Source organism: Hyla sarda, chromosome 3 (genome assembly GCF_029499605.1).
Source record: "Hyla sarda isolate aHylSar1 chromosome 3, aHylSar1.hap1, whole genome shotgun sequence".
Lineage (NCBI taxonomy): Eukaryota > Metazoa > Chordata > Amphibia > Anura > Hylidae > Hyla > Hyla sarda.
Window position 1 is genome coordinate 413021121 of NC_079191.1, and position 18423 is coordinate 413039543.

The window sequence follows — 18423 nt, forward strand, 5'->3', positions numbered from 1 at the left end:
ATACCTTTATAGGATTAGTAGGGTACCGGCACTATCCACCTGTTCTGATGCAGTGCTCAACCTAGTGCATCACAGACTCCTTCCCTTTCAATGGTGCTCAGCTATTATGCAAAGTTCACAGATGCAGCTGATGGTATGTACCCATGAAAAGGAAAAACATAATGGCACTTACCATCAGGTAGGTAGATAAAATTTTGGCGTTTATAGTGATTCACATAGCCAGATAGGGCACACGAGATGACTGTCTGTTTTGTACGGCTCCCCGCACTTCCTCAAGTGGAGCCACGTGAAACAGACTGTCTTCTTGTGTGCTGTATCTGACCCTGTGAACCATAATAAACGCCAAGATTTTTTTAATGTAAATACACTGTTATGCTAGGTGGAAGCAAATTGGGGGTGACCTGTGGTTCACCCCCCCCCCTAACAAACATTATATAATATGATATTATTACCACTATTACAAACTATAATTGTTATCAAAATCGAAAATAAAGTTTCCATACTATATGTGCTGTGATTGGCGGGGTTAATAGAAGAGGTCTGTTGGCTTGTTGGGTCCGGAGACTATATCCTCGGACTTCTTGAGAGTCTATCAGAGTTCCATCCATGAGGGAGTATTATTGAGTTGACCTAAACAGAGGCCTCATAAGATTTACCATCACCACTGGTGATTGGGGTGAAGCGGGTATTGTTATTTGTTACCAACTCAGTTCTAGAGTTCATAATGTCTTCTGATTACATCGCTAGTTTTTATTGATTTTTTTTTCTTCTTTCGATGCTGAAAATTTTCTTACTAACAAAAAAGTAAAATAAATCTAAAATAAAATAAAAGACATGATAGAAATGTGACCATGATGCTAAATAAAACTGAATAGATGTAAGGTAAAAGAATTATACAAGAGCCACAAAAATACTGTATGATACAGAGAGTAGTGGATGCATGGAATAGCCTTCCTGCAGAAGTGGACATATGTAAAAGACTGGGGGCTCAATCCAATTTTAAACAATTGTGGGTGCTGATCAGTGTATCAAAGAGCATACAAGATAACAATAGAGAAGAAAGGGAAAACACTGAATATGCATCAGCACACCAACACACAAATGTTGAATAAATATACCAATTTTATTAAATACACACCAAGTATACATCACAAGCCTCAGCCCCGCATCGCTCCGTCTTCCGGCATGGAGCAAAGTTCACTCTGTGCCCCAGATGTCTATGTATGGGGGGGGGGGGGGCGCAGCCGAGATTGCAAGGTTCCCCAGAAATCCTTTAGAAAGGGAATAAGATGTTTAGGAGCGGAGTATGCCTTTAAGTGGTTCTCTGGATTATCGACTACCACAGTGGGAATTTAACCCATATTGCCATGTAGGATTGACGTGAGCTGAGAAAGATAGTGACAACCTTGGGCCTTCTCTAAGCAGGAATCACCTTGACCTTGTGGGATACCACATGTCAAAATTTGAGACAATATCATACGGTAACAGGAGGCATCAGAGAGAATATTGGAAAATGTTTGTACACTAGACAAAGCTGTACATAGTCTCGATGACCCCGCTCTCCTAGAGCAGTGTGCAGGGGCACAGTTCTCAGAAACCATATAAGAACACCAGAAGAACAATGCATGGAGTAGCCGTATGAGTAGACTCTAGGTATATCAAGCAAAAAATTGCCGAAGGCACGGTTCAGAAGAACATACTTGGAAGTCAAAACACGTAAGAAATATTGGAAAGAAAAAACCAAGTTAAGGAAATTATTTTAATGGGGTCAATAAAACATATAAGATAAGGACATTCTTTGAATCAGTGGTGGCCCCAAGGCCTTTTGTGGTACCACCTCATTATAAATAAATTTGCGTAACACCTCCATATAAAAAAAAAAATAATAATAATAATCAAAAAACAGAACATAACAAAAATATTATCAACAGAATTTCCAACTGACACCACAATGTAACACCATTATGCGTCTGTATCTCACCATTCTAGAATATGGGTGTCTATGGTCTCAAATGCTGTAAATGGCAGCATAGCCTACAAAACATTGTATTAAAAAAGAAACCGAAAAAGCATAACTACTGCATAAAATCGCTATTTATTAATAATAATTTAAAACAGACAAATTTCATATAAAGTGCTACTCCCATCATTTTTGCTACGGGACCAGCGGACACAGTGAGCATTATTCATCTCCATAGAGACTACAGGCATTTTTAGTCCAATCCACACAAAGGACTTTACAACCAGATATTCAAATTGCCGATTTAACAGTACAATCCGGACAGTCGGACATTATTTACAGTGCCTCATATATTACTATGAATATATACCATTAGGGCCCTATGGTAATCCAATATATTCAATATTGCTCTGTTCAAATGTTTTTTAATTGAATAATTTTAATTGTATTTTAATAAATATTTTTTGCATTGTTCAAACAAACTGTCCAGTAGGGTGGTATCCTTGAGGGGTGGTTGAAATTTTGTTTCTAATTTACAAATCTGTTTAACTTTCTGGCACCAGTTGATTAAAAAAAAAACTGTTTCCACCGGAGTACCCCTTTAAAGAGAGGTCACAGAATGTTTTTTTTCTTTTGGAAACACATTTGCAAATTATACTTATTCCCTTTCTTGTGTTTGAAATATGAAAGCTAGTATGTTCAGCTATTAAACATTATTTTGAATGCCATTGCACTCCATACTTAGGTGTCACCATGGGTACAATCATGGGTACTACCAAGCCATAGGTACCATGTATTCAAGGAAAGACTTCAATGGATGTAGCCGGCTCAACGTGTTGCCAGTGCCACCCTAAGCCAGCTACATCCATTGAAATCTTTCCTTGAATACATCCTCATTCTACCAGCCGGAGGGCAGCAGAAGACCGATAATTACATTGTGCCTTTTAGTGAGGTGTGGCAGGGGCCATATTGGAATTCGCAATATTTCGTGAATATATGGACAAAAATGAGTCCTCTGTTTGCGAAATACGCATATTCGCTATGTTCATTTCCCTTTTTTTTCCATGCGAAAATGTGTTATGAAATTCGCATAGCACGTGCCAGGGACCCACCAGGGGACAGGGAGAGTGAGCCTTAAACTGACCCTAAAACGGCTCTCCCTGCCTACTTGCCCATCCATCCTAAACGATGGATTGACAACTGGGCGCTGGTCCCTTCCTGCGCTAAAGTGTAGTGGCGTAAAAACACATAATATACATAGTCGGTCACAGGCCAGAAACCGAAAACTACTTGACAACCAAATATACCAGACAGAATACAAATACTAACAGGGCAGAATATAAACTCACAAACAGCAGAATATAGTGAATTAACAAAAAGTTCATAAACCGGATATGAGATAAACGGTAGACATGATAAAATGAACAAGACTAGGCATGATATGAGTATACAGCAGAATCCAGGAAATGAAGAGGATAAACAGAAGAACTGAGAACCAAAACACTAACTGAACAGGTAAGTTACTAAGAACTATCACAAGCAGGTACAAGTACAAAGGACAAAGATCAGATCAACCAAACAGGATATAAATATAGGACACTGTTCACACTGGACACAAGACTAGGAAACGGATGAGTCAGAATAGACTCCATGAACAAACAGGAATTAGTTCAATCCCGCAGAAGACCTTCGGTAGACAAAGGGAATAAACAACACCCCCAGAGTCCCCTACACACAGGTAAAAGAGATCTATTGCTAAACAGGAATATAACATACAGAGCACAGGTAAAAAGCAAGACTCAGACATAGTGTGAACACCGACAAAGCTGAACAGACATAATCCTAAAACAGACAAATGTAACAGACTAAAATCTACGAAGAACAAGACTATTTAACCATGGCTAAAAACCCAGATAAAATGACAAGATAAATACAAGGAAAATGCTCAAGCAGACATAGTCAGAATATAGCACAAACAGACATAGTAGCATTGCACTAAATAACCAGCACCAGAATGCAGGAGAACTCTGGCCAAATAACTCCACCCGAGTTCTCATTCACTCAGAGCATTAACTATCCCCTATCCAGGTGGAATAACAAACTGCTCTGAACAAAACTAGTGTGTGAATACACACCTAAACAGAAAATTACAAAAACAAATAAACGGACATTACAGCGTGCATGCGCGATTGTATCCCCTAAAAGAAGGGAGGGGATCAGTGTGCTTTGGAAGTGCCGATATTTTTGATTATTTGCATATTCGCATATACAAAATATTCGCGCTCCACACCGACTCACACAGTAAATAATATTGGAGCCTTCTTTGGACCACAAGCTGGAAGCAGGGATGGATGGATGGTCCCTTTTTTTTTTTTTTTTTACACAGTACACATCATTGTTGTGATGTCTACTGTGAAAAAAGAAAAAAAAAAAGGAATATTCGTCATTACGAATATATATATATATATATCGCTATATTCAAAATATTTGCGAAATCGCAAAGTGCCGATGCGCTCAACACTAGTGCCTTTACCATTGTTGTGAATGAACTTACACAACTTCCCAGGGTGGGAGGTTATTCCATTACTTTCTCTCACCTTGGGGGAGATTTATCAAAACCTGTGCAGACGAAAAGTTGCCTAGTTGCCCATAGCAACCAATCAAATCCCTTCTTATATTTTTGACAAGGCCTCTGCAAAATGAAAAAAGCGATCTGATTGGTTGCTATGGGCAGCTAAGCAACTTTTCATCTGCGCAGGTTTTGTGTGGTTGGTTTTACCCTATGGAGCGCTTGATTTCTTGTTCTTATAGGTACCACGTGGCATACTCCTACGTTACCCTTTGAGAGATTGGTTCACATTGTATGTAGGTGCTGACATATTAGCAAACAAGAAAGGAACATTGGCTATGAAAAAGCAATGGGAAAAAGTACAATACTAAAGGACACATCAGTGCATAAGTAGGCACTTTTGCCGTTCAGGAATCTAATAAAGATAGGAAATTATTTCGAGCCCTAACATGAAAGTCTTCTGAATCAGATGAAACTGAATGAGTAATGCCGTCCTACAATGATAATGTTCAGATTGCGCTATTTTATGCTGAATATAGATTTACATGAATAAGCTTCAAGTTTCGCTGTGCAGCGTAATGTCATAAAACCTGGGTATATAGCAGGATGGGCATTAATAATGCATTTTATTTCAATATGTCTGATATCTACAGTAGAAAGCAGAAGGGGAATCTTTCTCCTGTGATTATACACATAGCTGGCTTACAGGCAGCGGTCCGGGGCAGACGGGCACTCACTGGGCACCATGCTGAAGCTGTCCAGCTGGGTTTAGTTGACCCGAGGGCGAGGTCTATAATTAGACAACAATGAGCTCCTGGAAGACAGAGGGACCAGGTGCATAGGGCTCCTAAATTGACAATTTGTTGCTAATGACATTTGTAAATTCTTTATATCCTAATATATTGCAACTAAATAGAAGAAGTGGAGCCACTAAATACTGTAGGATCTAAGAATAGCATGTCAGGGAATTGTTGCATGGACAGTTCTTGGCTGCATTTAACATCTGTAGGTAACTGTTTTCGGATAGTGAGTGGTCTAGTTTTGTGGCCTTAAAGGGGTATTCCAGGAATTTTTTTTTATTAGACTATGCTACAGCGGCTGTAAAGTTAGTGTAGTTCATAATATAGTGTCCGTACCTGTGTGTGACGGTTTTCTCAAAATTCTCCTGTGATTTTCACCCCAATATTTATTTTTTAACAGCATACAAAATGACTGTTGTCTCGGATTTTTCCCAGGTTGCAATGCGGCCGAGACCTGACTCACTAGTCAGCTGATTCATTCATAGTTTACAACCCTCTGGCAAATCCTGTATGACCCTGTCCTTGTAAACGGGCTGTCCAGCAAAATTTTTTGTTTCAATTTATTTATTTATTTTTACCCATGGCCAGGCTGCCTGCTTAAACAAACAAAACCCTTATGCTCACTTCTCACTTGGTCCCTGTAGCCTCCGGTATCACTGCTCTCTATCTCCGCCATGTCCCACTTCCTGGTACTGGCGCCTATAATGCCACAGTGCCACTCAGCACAATAATACCAAATAATACTTAAAGGCGTATTTTGCCCACACATACAGTATATTATCCCCTATCCATAGGATAGGGGATAAGATGTCTGATCATGGAGGGTCCTGACACTGGGAACCTCTACGATCTCAGTGCAGCACCCGGCATTCTAAACAGTATGTTTAGAACGCTGAGTTTGGGTGGCCGGAGACGTGACATCACACCACGCTCCCTCCATTCATGTCTATGGGAGGGGGCGCCACGGCCATCACACCCCCTCCCATAGACATAAATGGAGGGGGTGTGGGGTGACATCACGAGGGGGCATGGTCTGACGTCTTCAGCTGCTCAAACCCAGCATTCTAAACATACTGTTTAGAATGCCGGGCGCGGCACGGGTGCTGCACGGAGATCGCAGTGGGTCTCAGTGGCACGACCCCCTCGATCAGACATCTTATCACCTATCCTTTGTATAGGGGATAAGATGTCTGTGGGCGGAATACCCCTTTAAAGAATAGTAAAGTTTAAGTTTTGGAAAGGTCAAGTCAAAGTCCTGACCTTAATCCAACAGAAATGTTGTGGAAGGAACTAAAGTTCAGGGAAGGAAACCACCAACAGAACAAGTTGAAGATGTATTGTATGGAATATTGGGCTAAAATTCCTCCAAGCCGATATACAGGACTGGTCAACAACTACCGGAAACATTTGGATCCAGTTATAGCTGCACAAGGGGAGACATACCAGATACAAAAAGCAAAGGTTCATATACTTCTGCCACTCACAGATTTGTGATATTGGATCATTTTCCTGAATAAATAAATGTCTAGGTTTAGGTCAAATTTATAGACAAATATAGAAAAATTCTGAAGGGTTCACAAACTTTCAAGCACTACTGTAGATGTAAACAGGGTCTTATTATTTTAGTGCTGTACTGTTATTCAGAGATCCATTTTAGGATATATCACATTTAGTTGACATTTTAGTAATCATTTTATGATAGAAGCGTCAGTAATCACAGATACGTTGTGACCCCTTCTAGATTGTCAGGCAGCCATGAAATGTGAACTCTGAGCCACCTACAACCATTTCATCCCTTCGTTCCCCGGAACAGTACAAAGCTCCTGAATTCTCTCTTGGTGAACTCAGGTTTGAGGCATAAATCACACGGAGGCCTCTGACTCATTTCCTCACCCCGAGCAGAGGTTCAGAATTGCTCTCTTGACATTCCATTAGTGACAGAAATGACATTTTTTTCCCCTTTGCTGTATAAAAATAACATACAAGAAAAAATATCACCTTTAAAACAATGAACAGAAGGTTTTGTTCAGTCAATTCCCATGTAAACCAATGAGTCATAGTAATGGAAAAAAAGAACAGTTCCTTATAAAAGCTTATGCAACAACCCAAATATACAAAGTGCCAAAAAAAGAACATAAAATACCAGAACAGAATATAACACAAAAAAAAAAAACTGTAAATTGAAGCCTGAGGTGCCCTCTTTCATTGGTGTTCACATCACAAAGGCAGATCATACCGCCACTTATGAGCCAATGAATAGATGGGGGGGTTCCAAGTTTTGTAGAAAATGGAGCCCTGGGCAATAAGCAAAGTATCACCCACCCCCCTTTTAAGATTTTTAGAAAGTTTCTCAAAATGTAGATATAGATGCACTATTTACTCTCCAATACAATGCCAGATAGTACTTCTATACAATGCCCACAAAACACGGCAATACCATCCCCAAATAACACCTCCATAAAGTATCTAGACAGTAATACTATATAGTGACCACATAAGACTACCGTATATTTCTAGTCCTCAGGCCCACCCTAGGATATCAGCAATCTGTAGGAGAAAAAAGAGAGGAGACCGATACCGGCGCCTAGTGCATTACCCTTGGTAGCAAAAGTGGTGGAGTTCAAGGAAAGGCCAAAAGAACCATATAGATGGCCGCTCACCTTCTGGATTGCAGGGAACAGTTGCACTGCTGTCCTGTTGCAAGGGAAGAGAAGTATAGGTGAAAAGAACCCTTTGGAGATGGTGCTGCGGCTTCCTCGGAAAATGAAGATGATGGACTGGATGTATTTTAAAAGGTTCACAGTGGAGCCACTTTTATTAGATCAAAGAAAAAAAAATTGGGGATGACGCATTTCGGGAGGTGCCCTCCCTTCCTCAGATCAGGATCAGAAGACAACAAGATCTTGATCTGAGGAAGGGAGGGCACCTCCCGAAACGCGTCATCCCCGATTTTTTATTTTCTTTGATCTAATAAAAGTGGTTCCCCTGTGAACCTTTTAAAATACATCCAGTCCATCCTCTTCATTTCCGAGGAAGCCGCAGCACCATCTCCAAAGGGTTCTTTCCACCTATAGGATATCAGCAGGGGTGGGACTGAAATTTTCAGCTACAGGCTCCTACCAACCTGCAAACATCCGTTATACTGGCACAGTAATTGGCGACCGAAGGAGGAGGATGCAAATCAGTGGTATAGCCACTTTTAACAATGGCAAAATCACAAAAACATAAAGTAAAGAATATCAGAACAGCACCACTAATCAATATGTAACCCACAAAGAGCAACAGCTGGATAAAGGATACACACTGTGGGAAATAGGGCAATACTTGTCCAACGGTGGTGCTAGGATATCAAGCATATAGAATACTTAGGAATGAGTCAAAGAAGATCCGGACAGCAATCCTGCACTCACCGCAATGGTACGAGTCACTCGGCTCCTTTCACAGGACCTCCAGCAAACAGGCAGACAAACACAGCGTGGGGCGCTCAGAGAGCGCCCCACGCTGTGTTTGTCTGCCTGTTAGCTGGAGGTCCCACGAGAGTAGCCGAGTGATTTGTACCATTGTGGTGAGTGCAGGATTGCTGTCCGGATCTTCTTTGACTCATTCCAAAATCACAAAAACGCTGAACACGCTGCATAAAGTACATGATGTTGTACTGGCTAAATGGGACTGGATCCGCTTCTTCCCATAACAGAGCACCAGCTGTGATTTAAACAAATTATTTGCCCAAACTGGCTGGATCGCACCACTAGAAATGGGTCAGTGTATAGCAGTAGGAGGCCCCGCAGCTAATATGGGGCCCAGACGTGTTATAATGTAAGAACATTGTACCTTTTGTAGTAAATGACAAGCTGGTGGCATTGTACTATCTAGCACAATTATACGGGTTCCCTAGTCCATAGGTCTCACCCCCAGTCCTCAAGGCCATCAAGAGTCCAGGATTTGTATTTTTTCTGTTCTATTTCAATGGAGTAACTGAAAAAAACTGGAATGGGTTTTAGTGGGCCCTGAGGAGTGGGTTGGGGACCACTGCTCATTTTGCTATGGGGACCTATAGTTTTTAGTTATGCCCTCGGCCTTAACAGTAGCCCATTTTGTCACACCCTAAAATTGGTGCTGGGTCAGTATGAACCTACACATGACCAACACATCTTCACAACCACATTCATAGCCTACAACCCTCTGGCGATCCGGTATGACCCTGTCCTTGTAAACGGGCTCTCCAGCACAAATTTTTGTTTAAATTTATTTATTAATTTTAAACCATGGCCAGGCTGCTTAAACAATCAAAACCCCTATGCTCACTTCTCACTTGGTCCCCGTAGCCTCCGGTTTCACTGCTCTCTATCTCCGCCATGTCCCACTTCCTGGTACTGGTGCCGGGGACGCCAAAGTGCCACTTAGCACAATGAGAGGCACTCAGGATATTGTACAGTAATATAATGTATCATCACTAAAATAAGTTATGGAAATCCACATAGAACATCATTTAGGAGTCACACTTACCCTTTTACGCAGGTTATAAGTAAGAATAAGGTTTCGGGAAAAGGAATGAGAGAAGGCAGTGTAGAAATCCAGCACTTTCTGTAAGGCATCTCTCTTGATGACGTGAAGATCGCAGTACGTCAGAGCTCTAACGTTTGCACAAGATGGAGCCAGGGTGGTCTCTTTCCAGAATATATCTCCAAATACATCACCTTTACCTGCAAAGACAAAAGGAGTGTTTTTCAGCAACCGTTAAAACCTATGAACACCAATACATACAGATGGTTACTGGAAGAATGGAATGATCAGAATATTTGGCCTCAAGAACCCAGGCCTCTTGGGCCCATCTCTCACGGACCTTTAGGGCACCATTCCTTGTAAACAAGCACCGATTTTGTAGATCACAGCTACTATAGAGAGCCTAATCCAAGGTTCAACCATTGGGTGGGGAGGGCCGCATTAACAATGACTGGATCGCTTATGTGGCGCTTTGCTTTCATCATTTGTCATTTGTCACCTATTACATGTGCAGATGAAGAATTATGTGCAGATGAAGAATTATGCTTTTTTTTTAGAAAGTCAAAAAGAAGCCACCAGCCAATCAATATGGATCAGTCAACACCTCCTTTGTGTTATGCAAAAGACACCAGTATGGAGTGCATCCTCTCATGCTGAGGAATCTTTCAAAACATATAGAGTTGATATTAAATATTTATTGTCCACTAAAGGGAGATCTGTTGGCTAATCAGTTTGAAGAACAGGAGTAGAGCGGAGAAAAAAGATACAGCATTCTCTATATTTTTTCTCTGTTCAACTCCTGTAAAATTCCAGGCACCCAATAGACCCCATTCAAGTCAATAAGATTGGTCGGGACCCGGAGGTTTCAGTTGTACTTAACGAACCCAAAACGGGTTGGGGCACAACGGCAGTGTGAACTTAAGTACCAACATAAGAAAAAACAGGGTACGCGCACTCACCACAGGGCTGCAATAGCTCGACTACTCTGGCAACGACAGACGACCCGATCTCAGACATGAAGCAGGGCGCTTAGAAGTGAGGCGACTGCCGGTGAAGTTTTGCACTAGATGCGCTTCTTCCGGACTCACAGACACTAGGACTCTCCTCCTCCCCAGTGACAGACCTTTACTGACAGCTGTTCACTATTAGTGACTGCAGCAGTGTGAACTTAGCCTTACACTTACTCCCATCATCTTGCCCTTTCAATCTTTTTAGAGCAATTTCCATCTCAGGAGCAATTTCCTGGAAGTGGCATAAAACTGTTATACTCTTCAAGGCATGTGGTCTACCCTTGGGTCATAGGACCCAGCGGTGAACTTAAGGAGGAAGTTCAAAGCATAGTACAAAGCATTAGTGTTGCTCGCGAATATTCGCAATTCAAATTTTATTGGCGAATATCGCATATTCGCGAATTCGCGAATATTCGCGAATATAGCGCTATATATTCGTAATTACGAATATTCGTTTTTTTTATTTTTATTTTTTTTCACAGTACACATCACAGTGATCATCCCTCTCTGCTTCCAGCTTATGTGGTGTAAGAAGGCTCTAATACTACTGTGTGAGACTGGTGTGCAAAGTTTCGCACATGCGAAAATTTGCATATGCTAATTTTCGCATATGCAAATTTTCGCATGTGTTAATTTTTGTATATACAAATTTTCGTATATGTAAATTTTCGCATGTGCGAATATTCACATATGCGAAAATAAAACGGGACTATTACGAATATGCGAATATTCACGAATATGACGAATATTCGTCCATATATTCGCGAATATTCGCGAATTCGAATATGGCCTATGCCGCTCAACACTACAAAGCATGTAGCAAACAATCTATACACAGTACTGTATAGGTATATACAGTTTTAAAAGCATATAACAATATGGTGTGTAAGTAACCCTGACAATTTAACGGGAACACGGTAGCTAAGGAGCCCAGTTATCATTCTTACCAACATTTAGATCAACAAAATCTGAACATTTAAGCCCCACCCTGAGTATGTCTTAAAACTCCCACATTTGGGGCAAGGTTTGCATGAACCCCACCTATCTTTACATCCAGTTCGTAGATTATCCCACTAACGCTGGGTTCACATCATGTTTTTACCAATACGGGACTGCATATGGCTGGGGGGAGCTAAAACCTTGCGCTCCCGTATTCCTGCTGTATGCGGCCTGTATGTAATTCATTTCAATGAGCCGGCCGGAGTGAAACGCTGATTCCGGTCGGCTCATTTTTGCCCCGTATGCGATTTTCCCACCGCACCTAAAATCGTAGTCGACCACGGTTTGAGGTGTGGTAGAAAACCGCATACGGGGCAAAAATGAGCCGACCAGAGTCAGCGTCTCACTCCGGCCGGCTCACTGAAATGAGTTACATACGGGCTGCATACGGCAGGGATACGGGAGCGCAAGGTTTTAGCTCCCCCCAGCCGTATGCGGTCCCGTATTGGTAAAAACGTGATGTGAACCCAGCCTAAGTCAGAATTGTTGCCAGGCATGCTGTAAAAGATTTTGCACAGACAGCAAGCAGAGATCTAGAAATTGAGGAACTGAAACCCATAAGGTTTCAAGCTGAATAGAGCCGTAATAGAGCACCCTCTAGAAGTGCGTAGGCCTCTGCTGAGTATCTGTACGCCTATAAATAACATCTATTTATGGAAGTCTTTCATTTTTTTTTATTATTCAATGCTGAGAACAACAAACACAGAGGAGTGATGACCCATATAATTCTTATCAGCACCAGCAGTGCCACGTGTGCAGCGCAAGTTATATAACCGAATGTACGGGAAGAAAAGTAACAACAGCGAAAACACACTGGGATTCTCATAACATATAGGACACATAGGTGTTCCTTAAAGGGGTACACCGCCCCTAGACATCTTATTCCCTATATAAAGGATAGAGAATAAGATGTCTGATTGCAGGGGTCCCGCCGCTGGGTACCCCCACAATCTCCCTGCTGCACCTGGCGTTCGTTTAGAGCCGCGCCCCGCTCGTGATTTTATGGCCATGCCCACTCAATGTAAGTCTATGGGAGGGGCGTGACGGCCGTCACGCCCCCTCCCATAGACTTGCATTGAGGGGAAGTGACTGTGACATCAGGGGCAAGGCATGACCGTGACGTCATGAGCCTCCGCCCCGCATCGCCAGTCACAAAGTTTGCTCCATGCACCAGATGTCTGGGGTGCTGCACCTGAGATCGCAGGGGTCCCCAGCGGCAGGACCCCCACGATCAGACATCACCTATCCTATCCTGATCACCTATGTCTAAAGGCGGAGTACCCCATTAAACTTACCTTTCAGACCATAGTAAATATAGGTCGCATTTTTCAGACATCTTGGTACGTTGACGTCAAATAACTTTAAAAAGTGTAGAGTACTCCAAGGGATTTGAGTCACATGACTGCGGCCAGAGACTCTGTGATCAACTTTGTAGACGTGTACAAGAATCGGTGGAGGCCTGGGAAGATTTAGTGAAGGCATGGTGGACATTGTAAAGTTGAGCAAAGTAGGCTTTGCTAGTTTGGACTATTGGGAGCTACCTGCTCTGTCATAAAAAGTTGTAATACCCATTTAATACAGTAAAAATATAGTAAAGTATGCCTGCACTGTTAGGTTACCTTTCATCATTAGGTGTAGAATGTGAACATCAGGAGTAGTCTTTTTGTTGTCCATTATATAACTTGTCTATGGATTTTTTCATCAGCTTTACCCTCTCCTTTGTCCTTTGTGGTCAGACAGAAAGCAAATTCAAAAAGGAAATAGCTTCTTCTGTAGTATATAACAGCTGATAAGTACTGGAAGGATTAAGATATTTAAATAGAAATAATTTACAAAATCTGTTTAACTTTCTGGAACCAGTTGATTTAAAAAAAATGTTTTCCAGTGGATTACCCCTTTAGGCGTCCACCTAAAGTAGCTTTTAAGGTAAAAGGTTAATAACTTAAAGGGGTACTCCGGAGGAAAAAAAATTGTCAGAAAGTTATAGATATTTGTTAATTACTTCTAAATAAAGATTTTAATCCTTCCAGTACTTATCAGCTGCTGTATGCTCCAAAGGAAGCTGCGTAGTACTTTCCAGTCTGATCACAGTGCTCTCTGCTGTCCGTGTCAGGAACTGTCCAGAGCAGGGGTGGTTTGCTATGGGGTTTTGCTCCTGCCATGAACAGTTCCTGACACGGACAGAGGTGGCAGCAGAGAGCACTGTGGTCAGACAGGAAAGAACTTCACAACTTCCCTTGGTGCATCCAGCAGCTGATAAGTACTGGAAGTATTAAGAATATTAAATAGAAGTAATTTAAAAAGCTGTATAATTTTCTGCCACCAGTTGATTTGACATTTTATTTTTTCCTCCGGAGTACACCATTTAAGCATCACTGTCATAGGAATACACTTTTGATATATCGTCCAGACATGTTAAAAGTTTTGATCACTCCTGAGAGCCACTGCAAATGCGAGTTACAGCCAGGTGAAATGTTCAAAACTCCCCGACTGTCACTTATACCCGACCCTGGCTTTCACTCAAACCCGACCTTCACTGTCACTCAAACCTGTTCAGCCGAGCAGCTGGCCAGGGAGTGAAGAGCTCTGCCACGCACTTCACAGGGTTATAACTTGCGATGGCAGTGGGTCTCAGGAGTGACATCTGGGTGATCTAGACCTCTGACATGTCTGGACAACACGTTAAAAGTTTATTCAAATGACAGTGACGCATTAATATTTCTACACAGCAGAAAGAGCTCTTTTATTCTGATACAGAGCTCCTGATCACCTGCAATACCATAGATTAAACACATAACATACAATTTATAGCCACCACTAGGGGGAGCTTAGGAGCTCACTGTATACTGTGTTATTATTAAATGACAAGTATCATAGAAACAGCTTATCCCCTATCCAAAGGATCGAGGGGGTCAGAGCACCGCCCCCCCCCCCCCCGCCCCCGCAATCTTCCCAGTGGCGTGTAACGACCCCGGCCCGAAGCGGGGACCGCCAACACTCGAAGCGGGGGCAGCCACGCCCCCTCTATAATGCTCTATGGGAGAGCCGAAGATTGCAGAATGGCTCTCCCATAGAGCAATATGGATATGCCGCTTCGGGCAGGGGTTGTGATGTGCCACTGGGAAGGAGAGCTGGGGTTCCAAACAGGAAATCACGAGGGACCCCAGCGCTCGGACCCCCTATCCCCTATCCTTTTTTTCCATGATACTTGTCCTTTAAGCTTAATGTGTATGGAGTATGCAGTAATCTCCCCCTAGTGAAGGTTTTGCAGGCAAAGTATTATGTTTTATATGCAGATTCTGCCATCAACATGATTGGCAGCACACTTTTGTATTCTCATAGAATTAATATACAGGAGCAGGGATACCTGTTAAAGGGGTACTCTCGTGGAAAACTTTTTTTTTTTTTTATCAACTGGTGCCAGAAAATTAAACAGATTTGTAAATTACTTCTATTAAAAAATCCTAATCCTTCTAGTACATTTTATGGGCTGTATACTACAGAAGAAATGCTTTTCTTTTTGGATATCTCTGATGTCACGACCACAATGCTCTCTGCTGACCTCTGCTGTCCATTTTAAGAACTGTCCAAAGCAGCATATGTTTGCTATGGGGATTTTCTCCTGCTCTGGACAGTTCCAAAAATGGACAGCAGAGGTCAGCAGAGAGCATTGTGGTCGTGACATCAGAGAAATCCAAAAAGAAAAGCATTTCTTCTCTAGCATACAGCCCCTAAAAAGTACTGGAAGGATTAAGATTTTTTAATAGAAGTAATTTATAAATCTAATCTAGAAGAGTTGGAGAGGCTCTTGTCTGACTACCCACCAAATAAACCCGGGCTACCTAATTAGACACTTATACCCAAGGTGTCAGATTGTAGTTTGTCTGTAGAAATATATATATTAGGGCTCAGGGTTTGAGACAACTGGACAGGTTGTGTTTAAAGTAATATTTCAATTTATTGATTGTATATAATGTGACAATTGAATATTAGATAAAATGTAAATAGCAGCAACTGCGTCTCACAGGGCCCTTGTTTAGGCGCAGCATCAACCATTAAGAACTATAGCATATGTATAGTACAGTATATAAAATATAAAAAATTACAAGTATATTTTTATATTTTATATACTGTACTATACATATGCTATAGTTCTTAATGGTTGATGCTGCGCCTACACAAGGGCCCTGTGAGACGCAGTTGCTGCTATTTACATTTTATCTAATATTCAATTGTCACATTATATACAATCAATAAATTGAAATATTACTTTAAACACAACCTGTCCAGTTGTCTCAAACCCTGAGCCCTAATATATATATTTCTACAGATAATTTATAAATCTGTTCAACTTTCTGGCATCAGTTGATTTAAAAAAAAAAAAGTTTTCCACGGGAGTACCCCTTTAACCACTTAAGGACCTAGGGCGTATGGATACGCCTTGACGTCCTGGTACTTAAGGACCCAGGGCGTATCCATACGCCCGTGGGAATTTCAGTCCCCGCCGCGCGCCGGGCGGGGACCAGACCGGGATGCCTGCTGATATCGTTCAGCAGGCATCCCGCGCAAATGCCCAGGGGGGTCATTAGACCCCCCCATGTCGGCGATCGCGGCAGATCGTTGGTGAATTCACACTAACGATCTGCCGCGATTCGGGTCATACGGGTCACGTGTGACCCGCTGACCCGAAAATATAAGGTGATTGGGGGTGTACAATACACCCTCTATCACCCACTGTATCTATGGGGAGGTGGCGATTTCGTCACCCCCCCAGGAGCGCTGCTCTTGGCTGGACGATCGTCCAGCCAATAGCAGCCAGCGGGGGAGGGGTTAACTGCATCTTCTTGCAGCTCTGCCCGTTAGCTGAGTTCAGTCAGCGGGCAAAGCTGCTCGAAGGTGCCAGGGACCCCCCCCCCCCCTGTGAGGATTGGAGCCCCCTCAGGACCGACGATCCCCCATAGAGCAGGGACAGAAAAACCCCCAGGGAAAGGTAGGAAAAAATAGTGTAAAACAGTAAAATAAAAGTAAACCCCCCCCCCCCCCTGACCTATTAGGGGTTCAGGGCGCTGCATTTGTCCCCCCATTTTTTTTTTGGCCGCGGCTTTTTTTTTTTATTCATATAACGGTGTGTGATTTCTAATCACACACTGTTATATATAGTATAAACCAAGCACACACACTGCATACATCCCCGCCACCCCCCACACACAAGCCCTCCCCCCCCCCCACCACTGCCCCCCGCCACCATAGAAAAAGGCGATGGCCGGGCATTTTCGGTAGAGGAGGCATACGCTTTTCTTGCCTCCGACTCAGAATCTGTCAGTGAGGACGATGAAGATCCAACAGGCGAGGCCACGCTCCCCCCATGAAAGTGCCCCAGTGGCTGGCACTAGTGCGAGTTTTTACCGGAGCTCCCTTCCTGTGAACCTGTCTGGAGACCCCCAGAGGGTTATCAGCCACGGATTCCGGAGTTTGTTGGCGACTCCGGAATTCGGATTGACACGGCTGGGTTCACTGAATTTGACTTTTTCAGTTATTTTTTCAGTGGCAGCCTGGTCAATCACATGGTGGAGCAGACGAATCTGTACGCCAGGCAGTTCATTGCCCACCACCCTGATTCTTTTTTGGCCAGGTCCAATGAATGGTACGCCGTCAGTGCAGCCAAAATGAGGACATTTTGGGGCCTCGTGCTGCACATGGGCCTGGTCAAAAAGCCAAGTGTCAGGCAGTACTGGAGCGGGGACGTCCTATACCAGACCCCGCTGTACAGCATGGCCATGGCACGGAAGCGGTTCAAGGCCATTCGGAAATGCCTGCATTATGCAGATAATGTGGCATGTCCACCCCGAAGTGATCCCACCTATGACCGGCTTTACAAAGTGAGGCCGGTCATCGATCACTTTGGGGCCAAATTTTTGGAGGCCATGTACCGCTTAGGGAGCTCTCTGTAGATGAGTCTCTCATCAGTTTTAAGGGGAGACTCATCTTCCGCCAGTATATTCCCTCGAAGCGGGCGCGATATGGCGTGAAGCTATATAAACTTTGTGAGAGTACCTCAGGGTACACTCTCAAGTTTAGGGTGTATGAGGGACGAGATTCCCGTATTGAACCCCCAGATTGTTCCCCCACTCTGGGTGTTAGCGGGAAAATCGTTTGGGCCCTTATGTACCCATTGCTGGATAAGGGTTACCACGTGTACGTGGACAACTTTTATACCAGCATCCCTCTCTTCACATCCCTTGCCGCCAGATCGATGTCCGCTTGTGGGACAGTGCGGAAGAATCAGAGAGGCCTCCCTCTAAATTTTGTTCAGACACCTATGCCCAAGGGTGAGTCCCATGCCCTTACCCATGAAAACCTGTTACTGGTCAGGTATAAGGATAAGAGGGATGTCCTTATGCTGACCACTATTCATGGCAACGGCAGCTCACCTGTCCCTGTGCGAGGTTCCACAACAACGGTCCTCAAGCCCGATTGTATTCTGGACTACAATCGGTATATGGGGGGGGGGGGTTGATCTTTCTGATCAAATCCTGAAGCCAAATAACGCCATGCGGAAAACACGTTTATGGTACAAGAAAG

General features: G+C 43.0%; 1 protein-coding gene across 11 annotated transcripts in view; it reads right to left on the reverse strand.

The window, feature by feature from the left end:
- Window positions 1-18423, reverse strand: part of KCNH1 (potassium voltage-gated channel subfamily H member 1) — a 436746-nt gene that overhangs the window by 94943 nt on the left and 323380 nt on the right. For all 11 annotated transcript variants that reach the window (XM_056568221.1, XM_056568217.1, XM_056568220.1 and 8 more), the window contains one exon: window positions 9836-10032. In XM_056568221.1, coding sequence (XP_056424196.1) covers window positions 9836-10032 — 197 coding nt within the window. The remainder of the gene's footprint in view (window positions 1-9835; window positions 10033-18423) is intronic.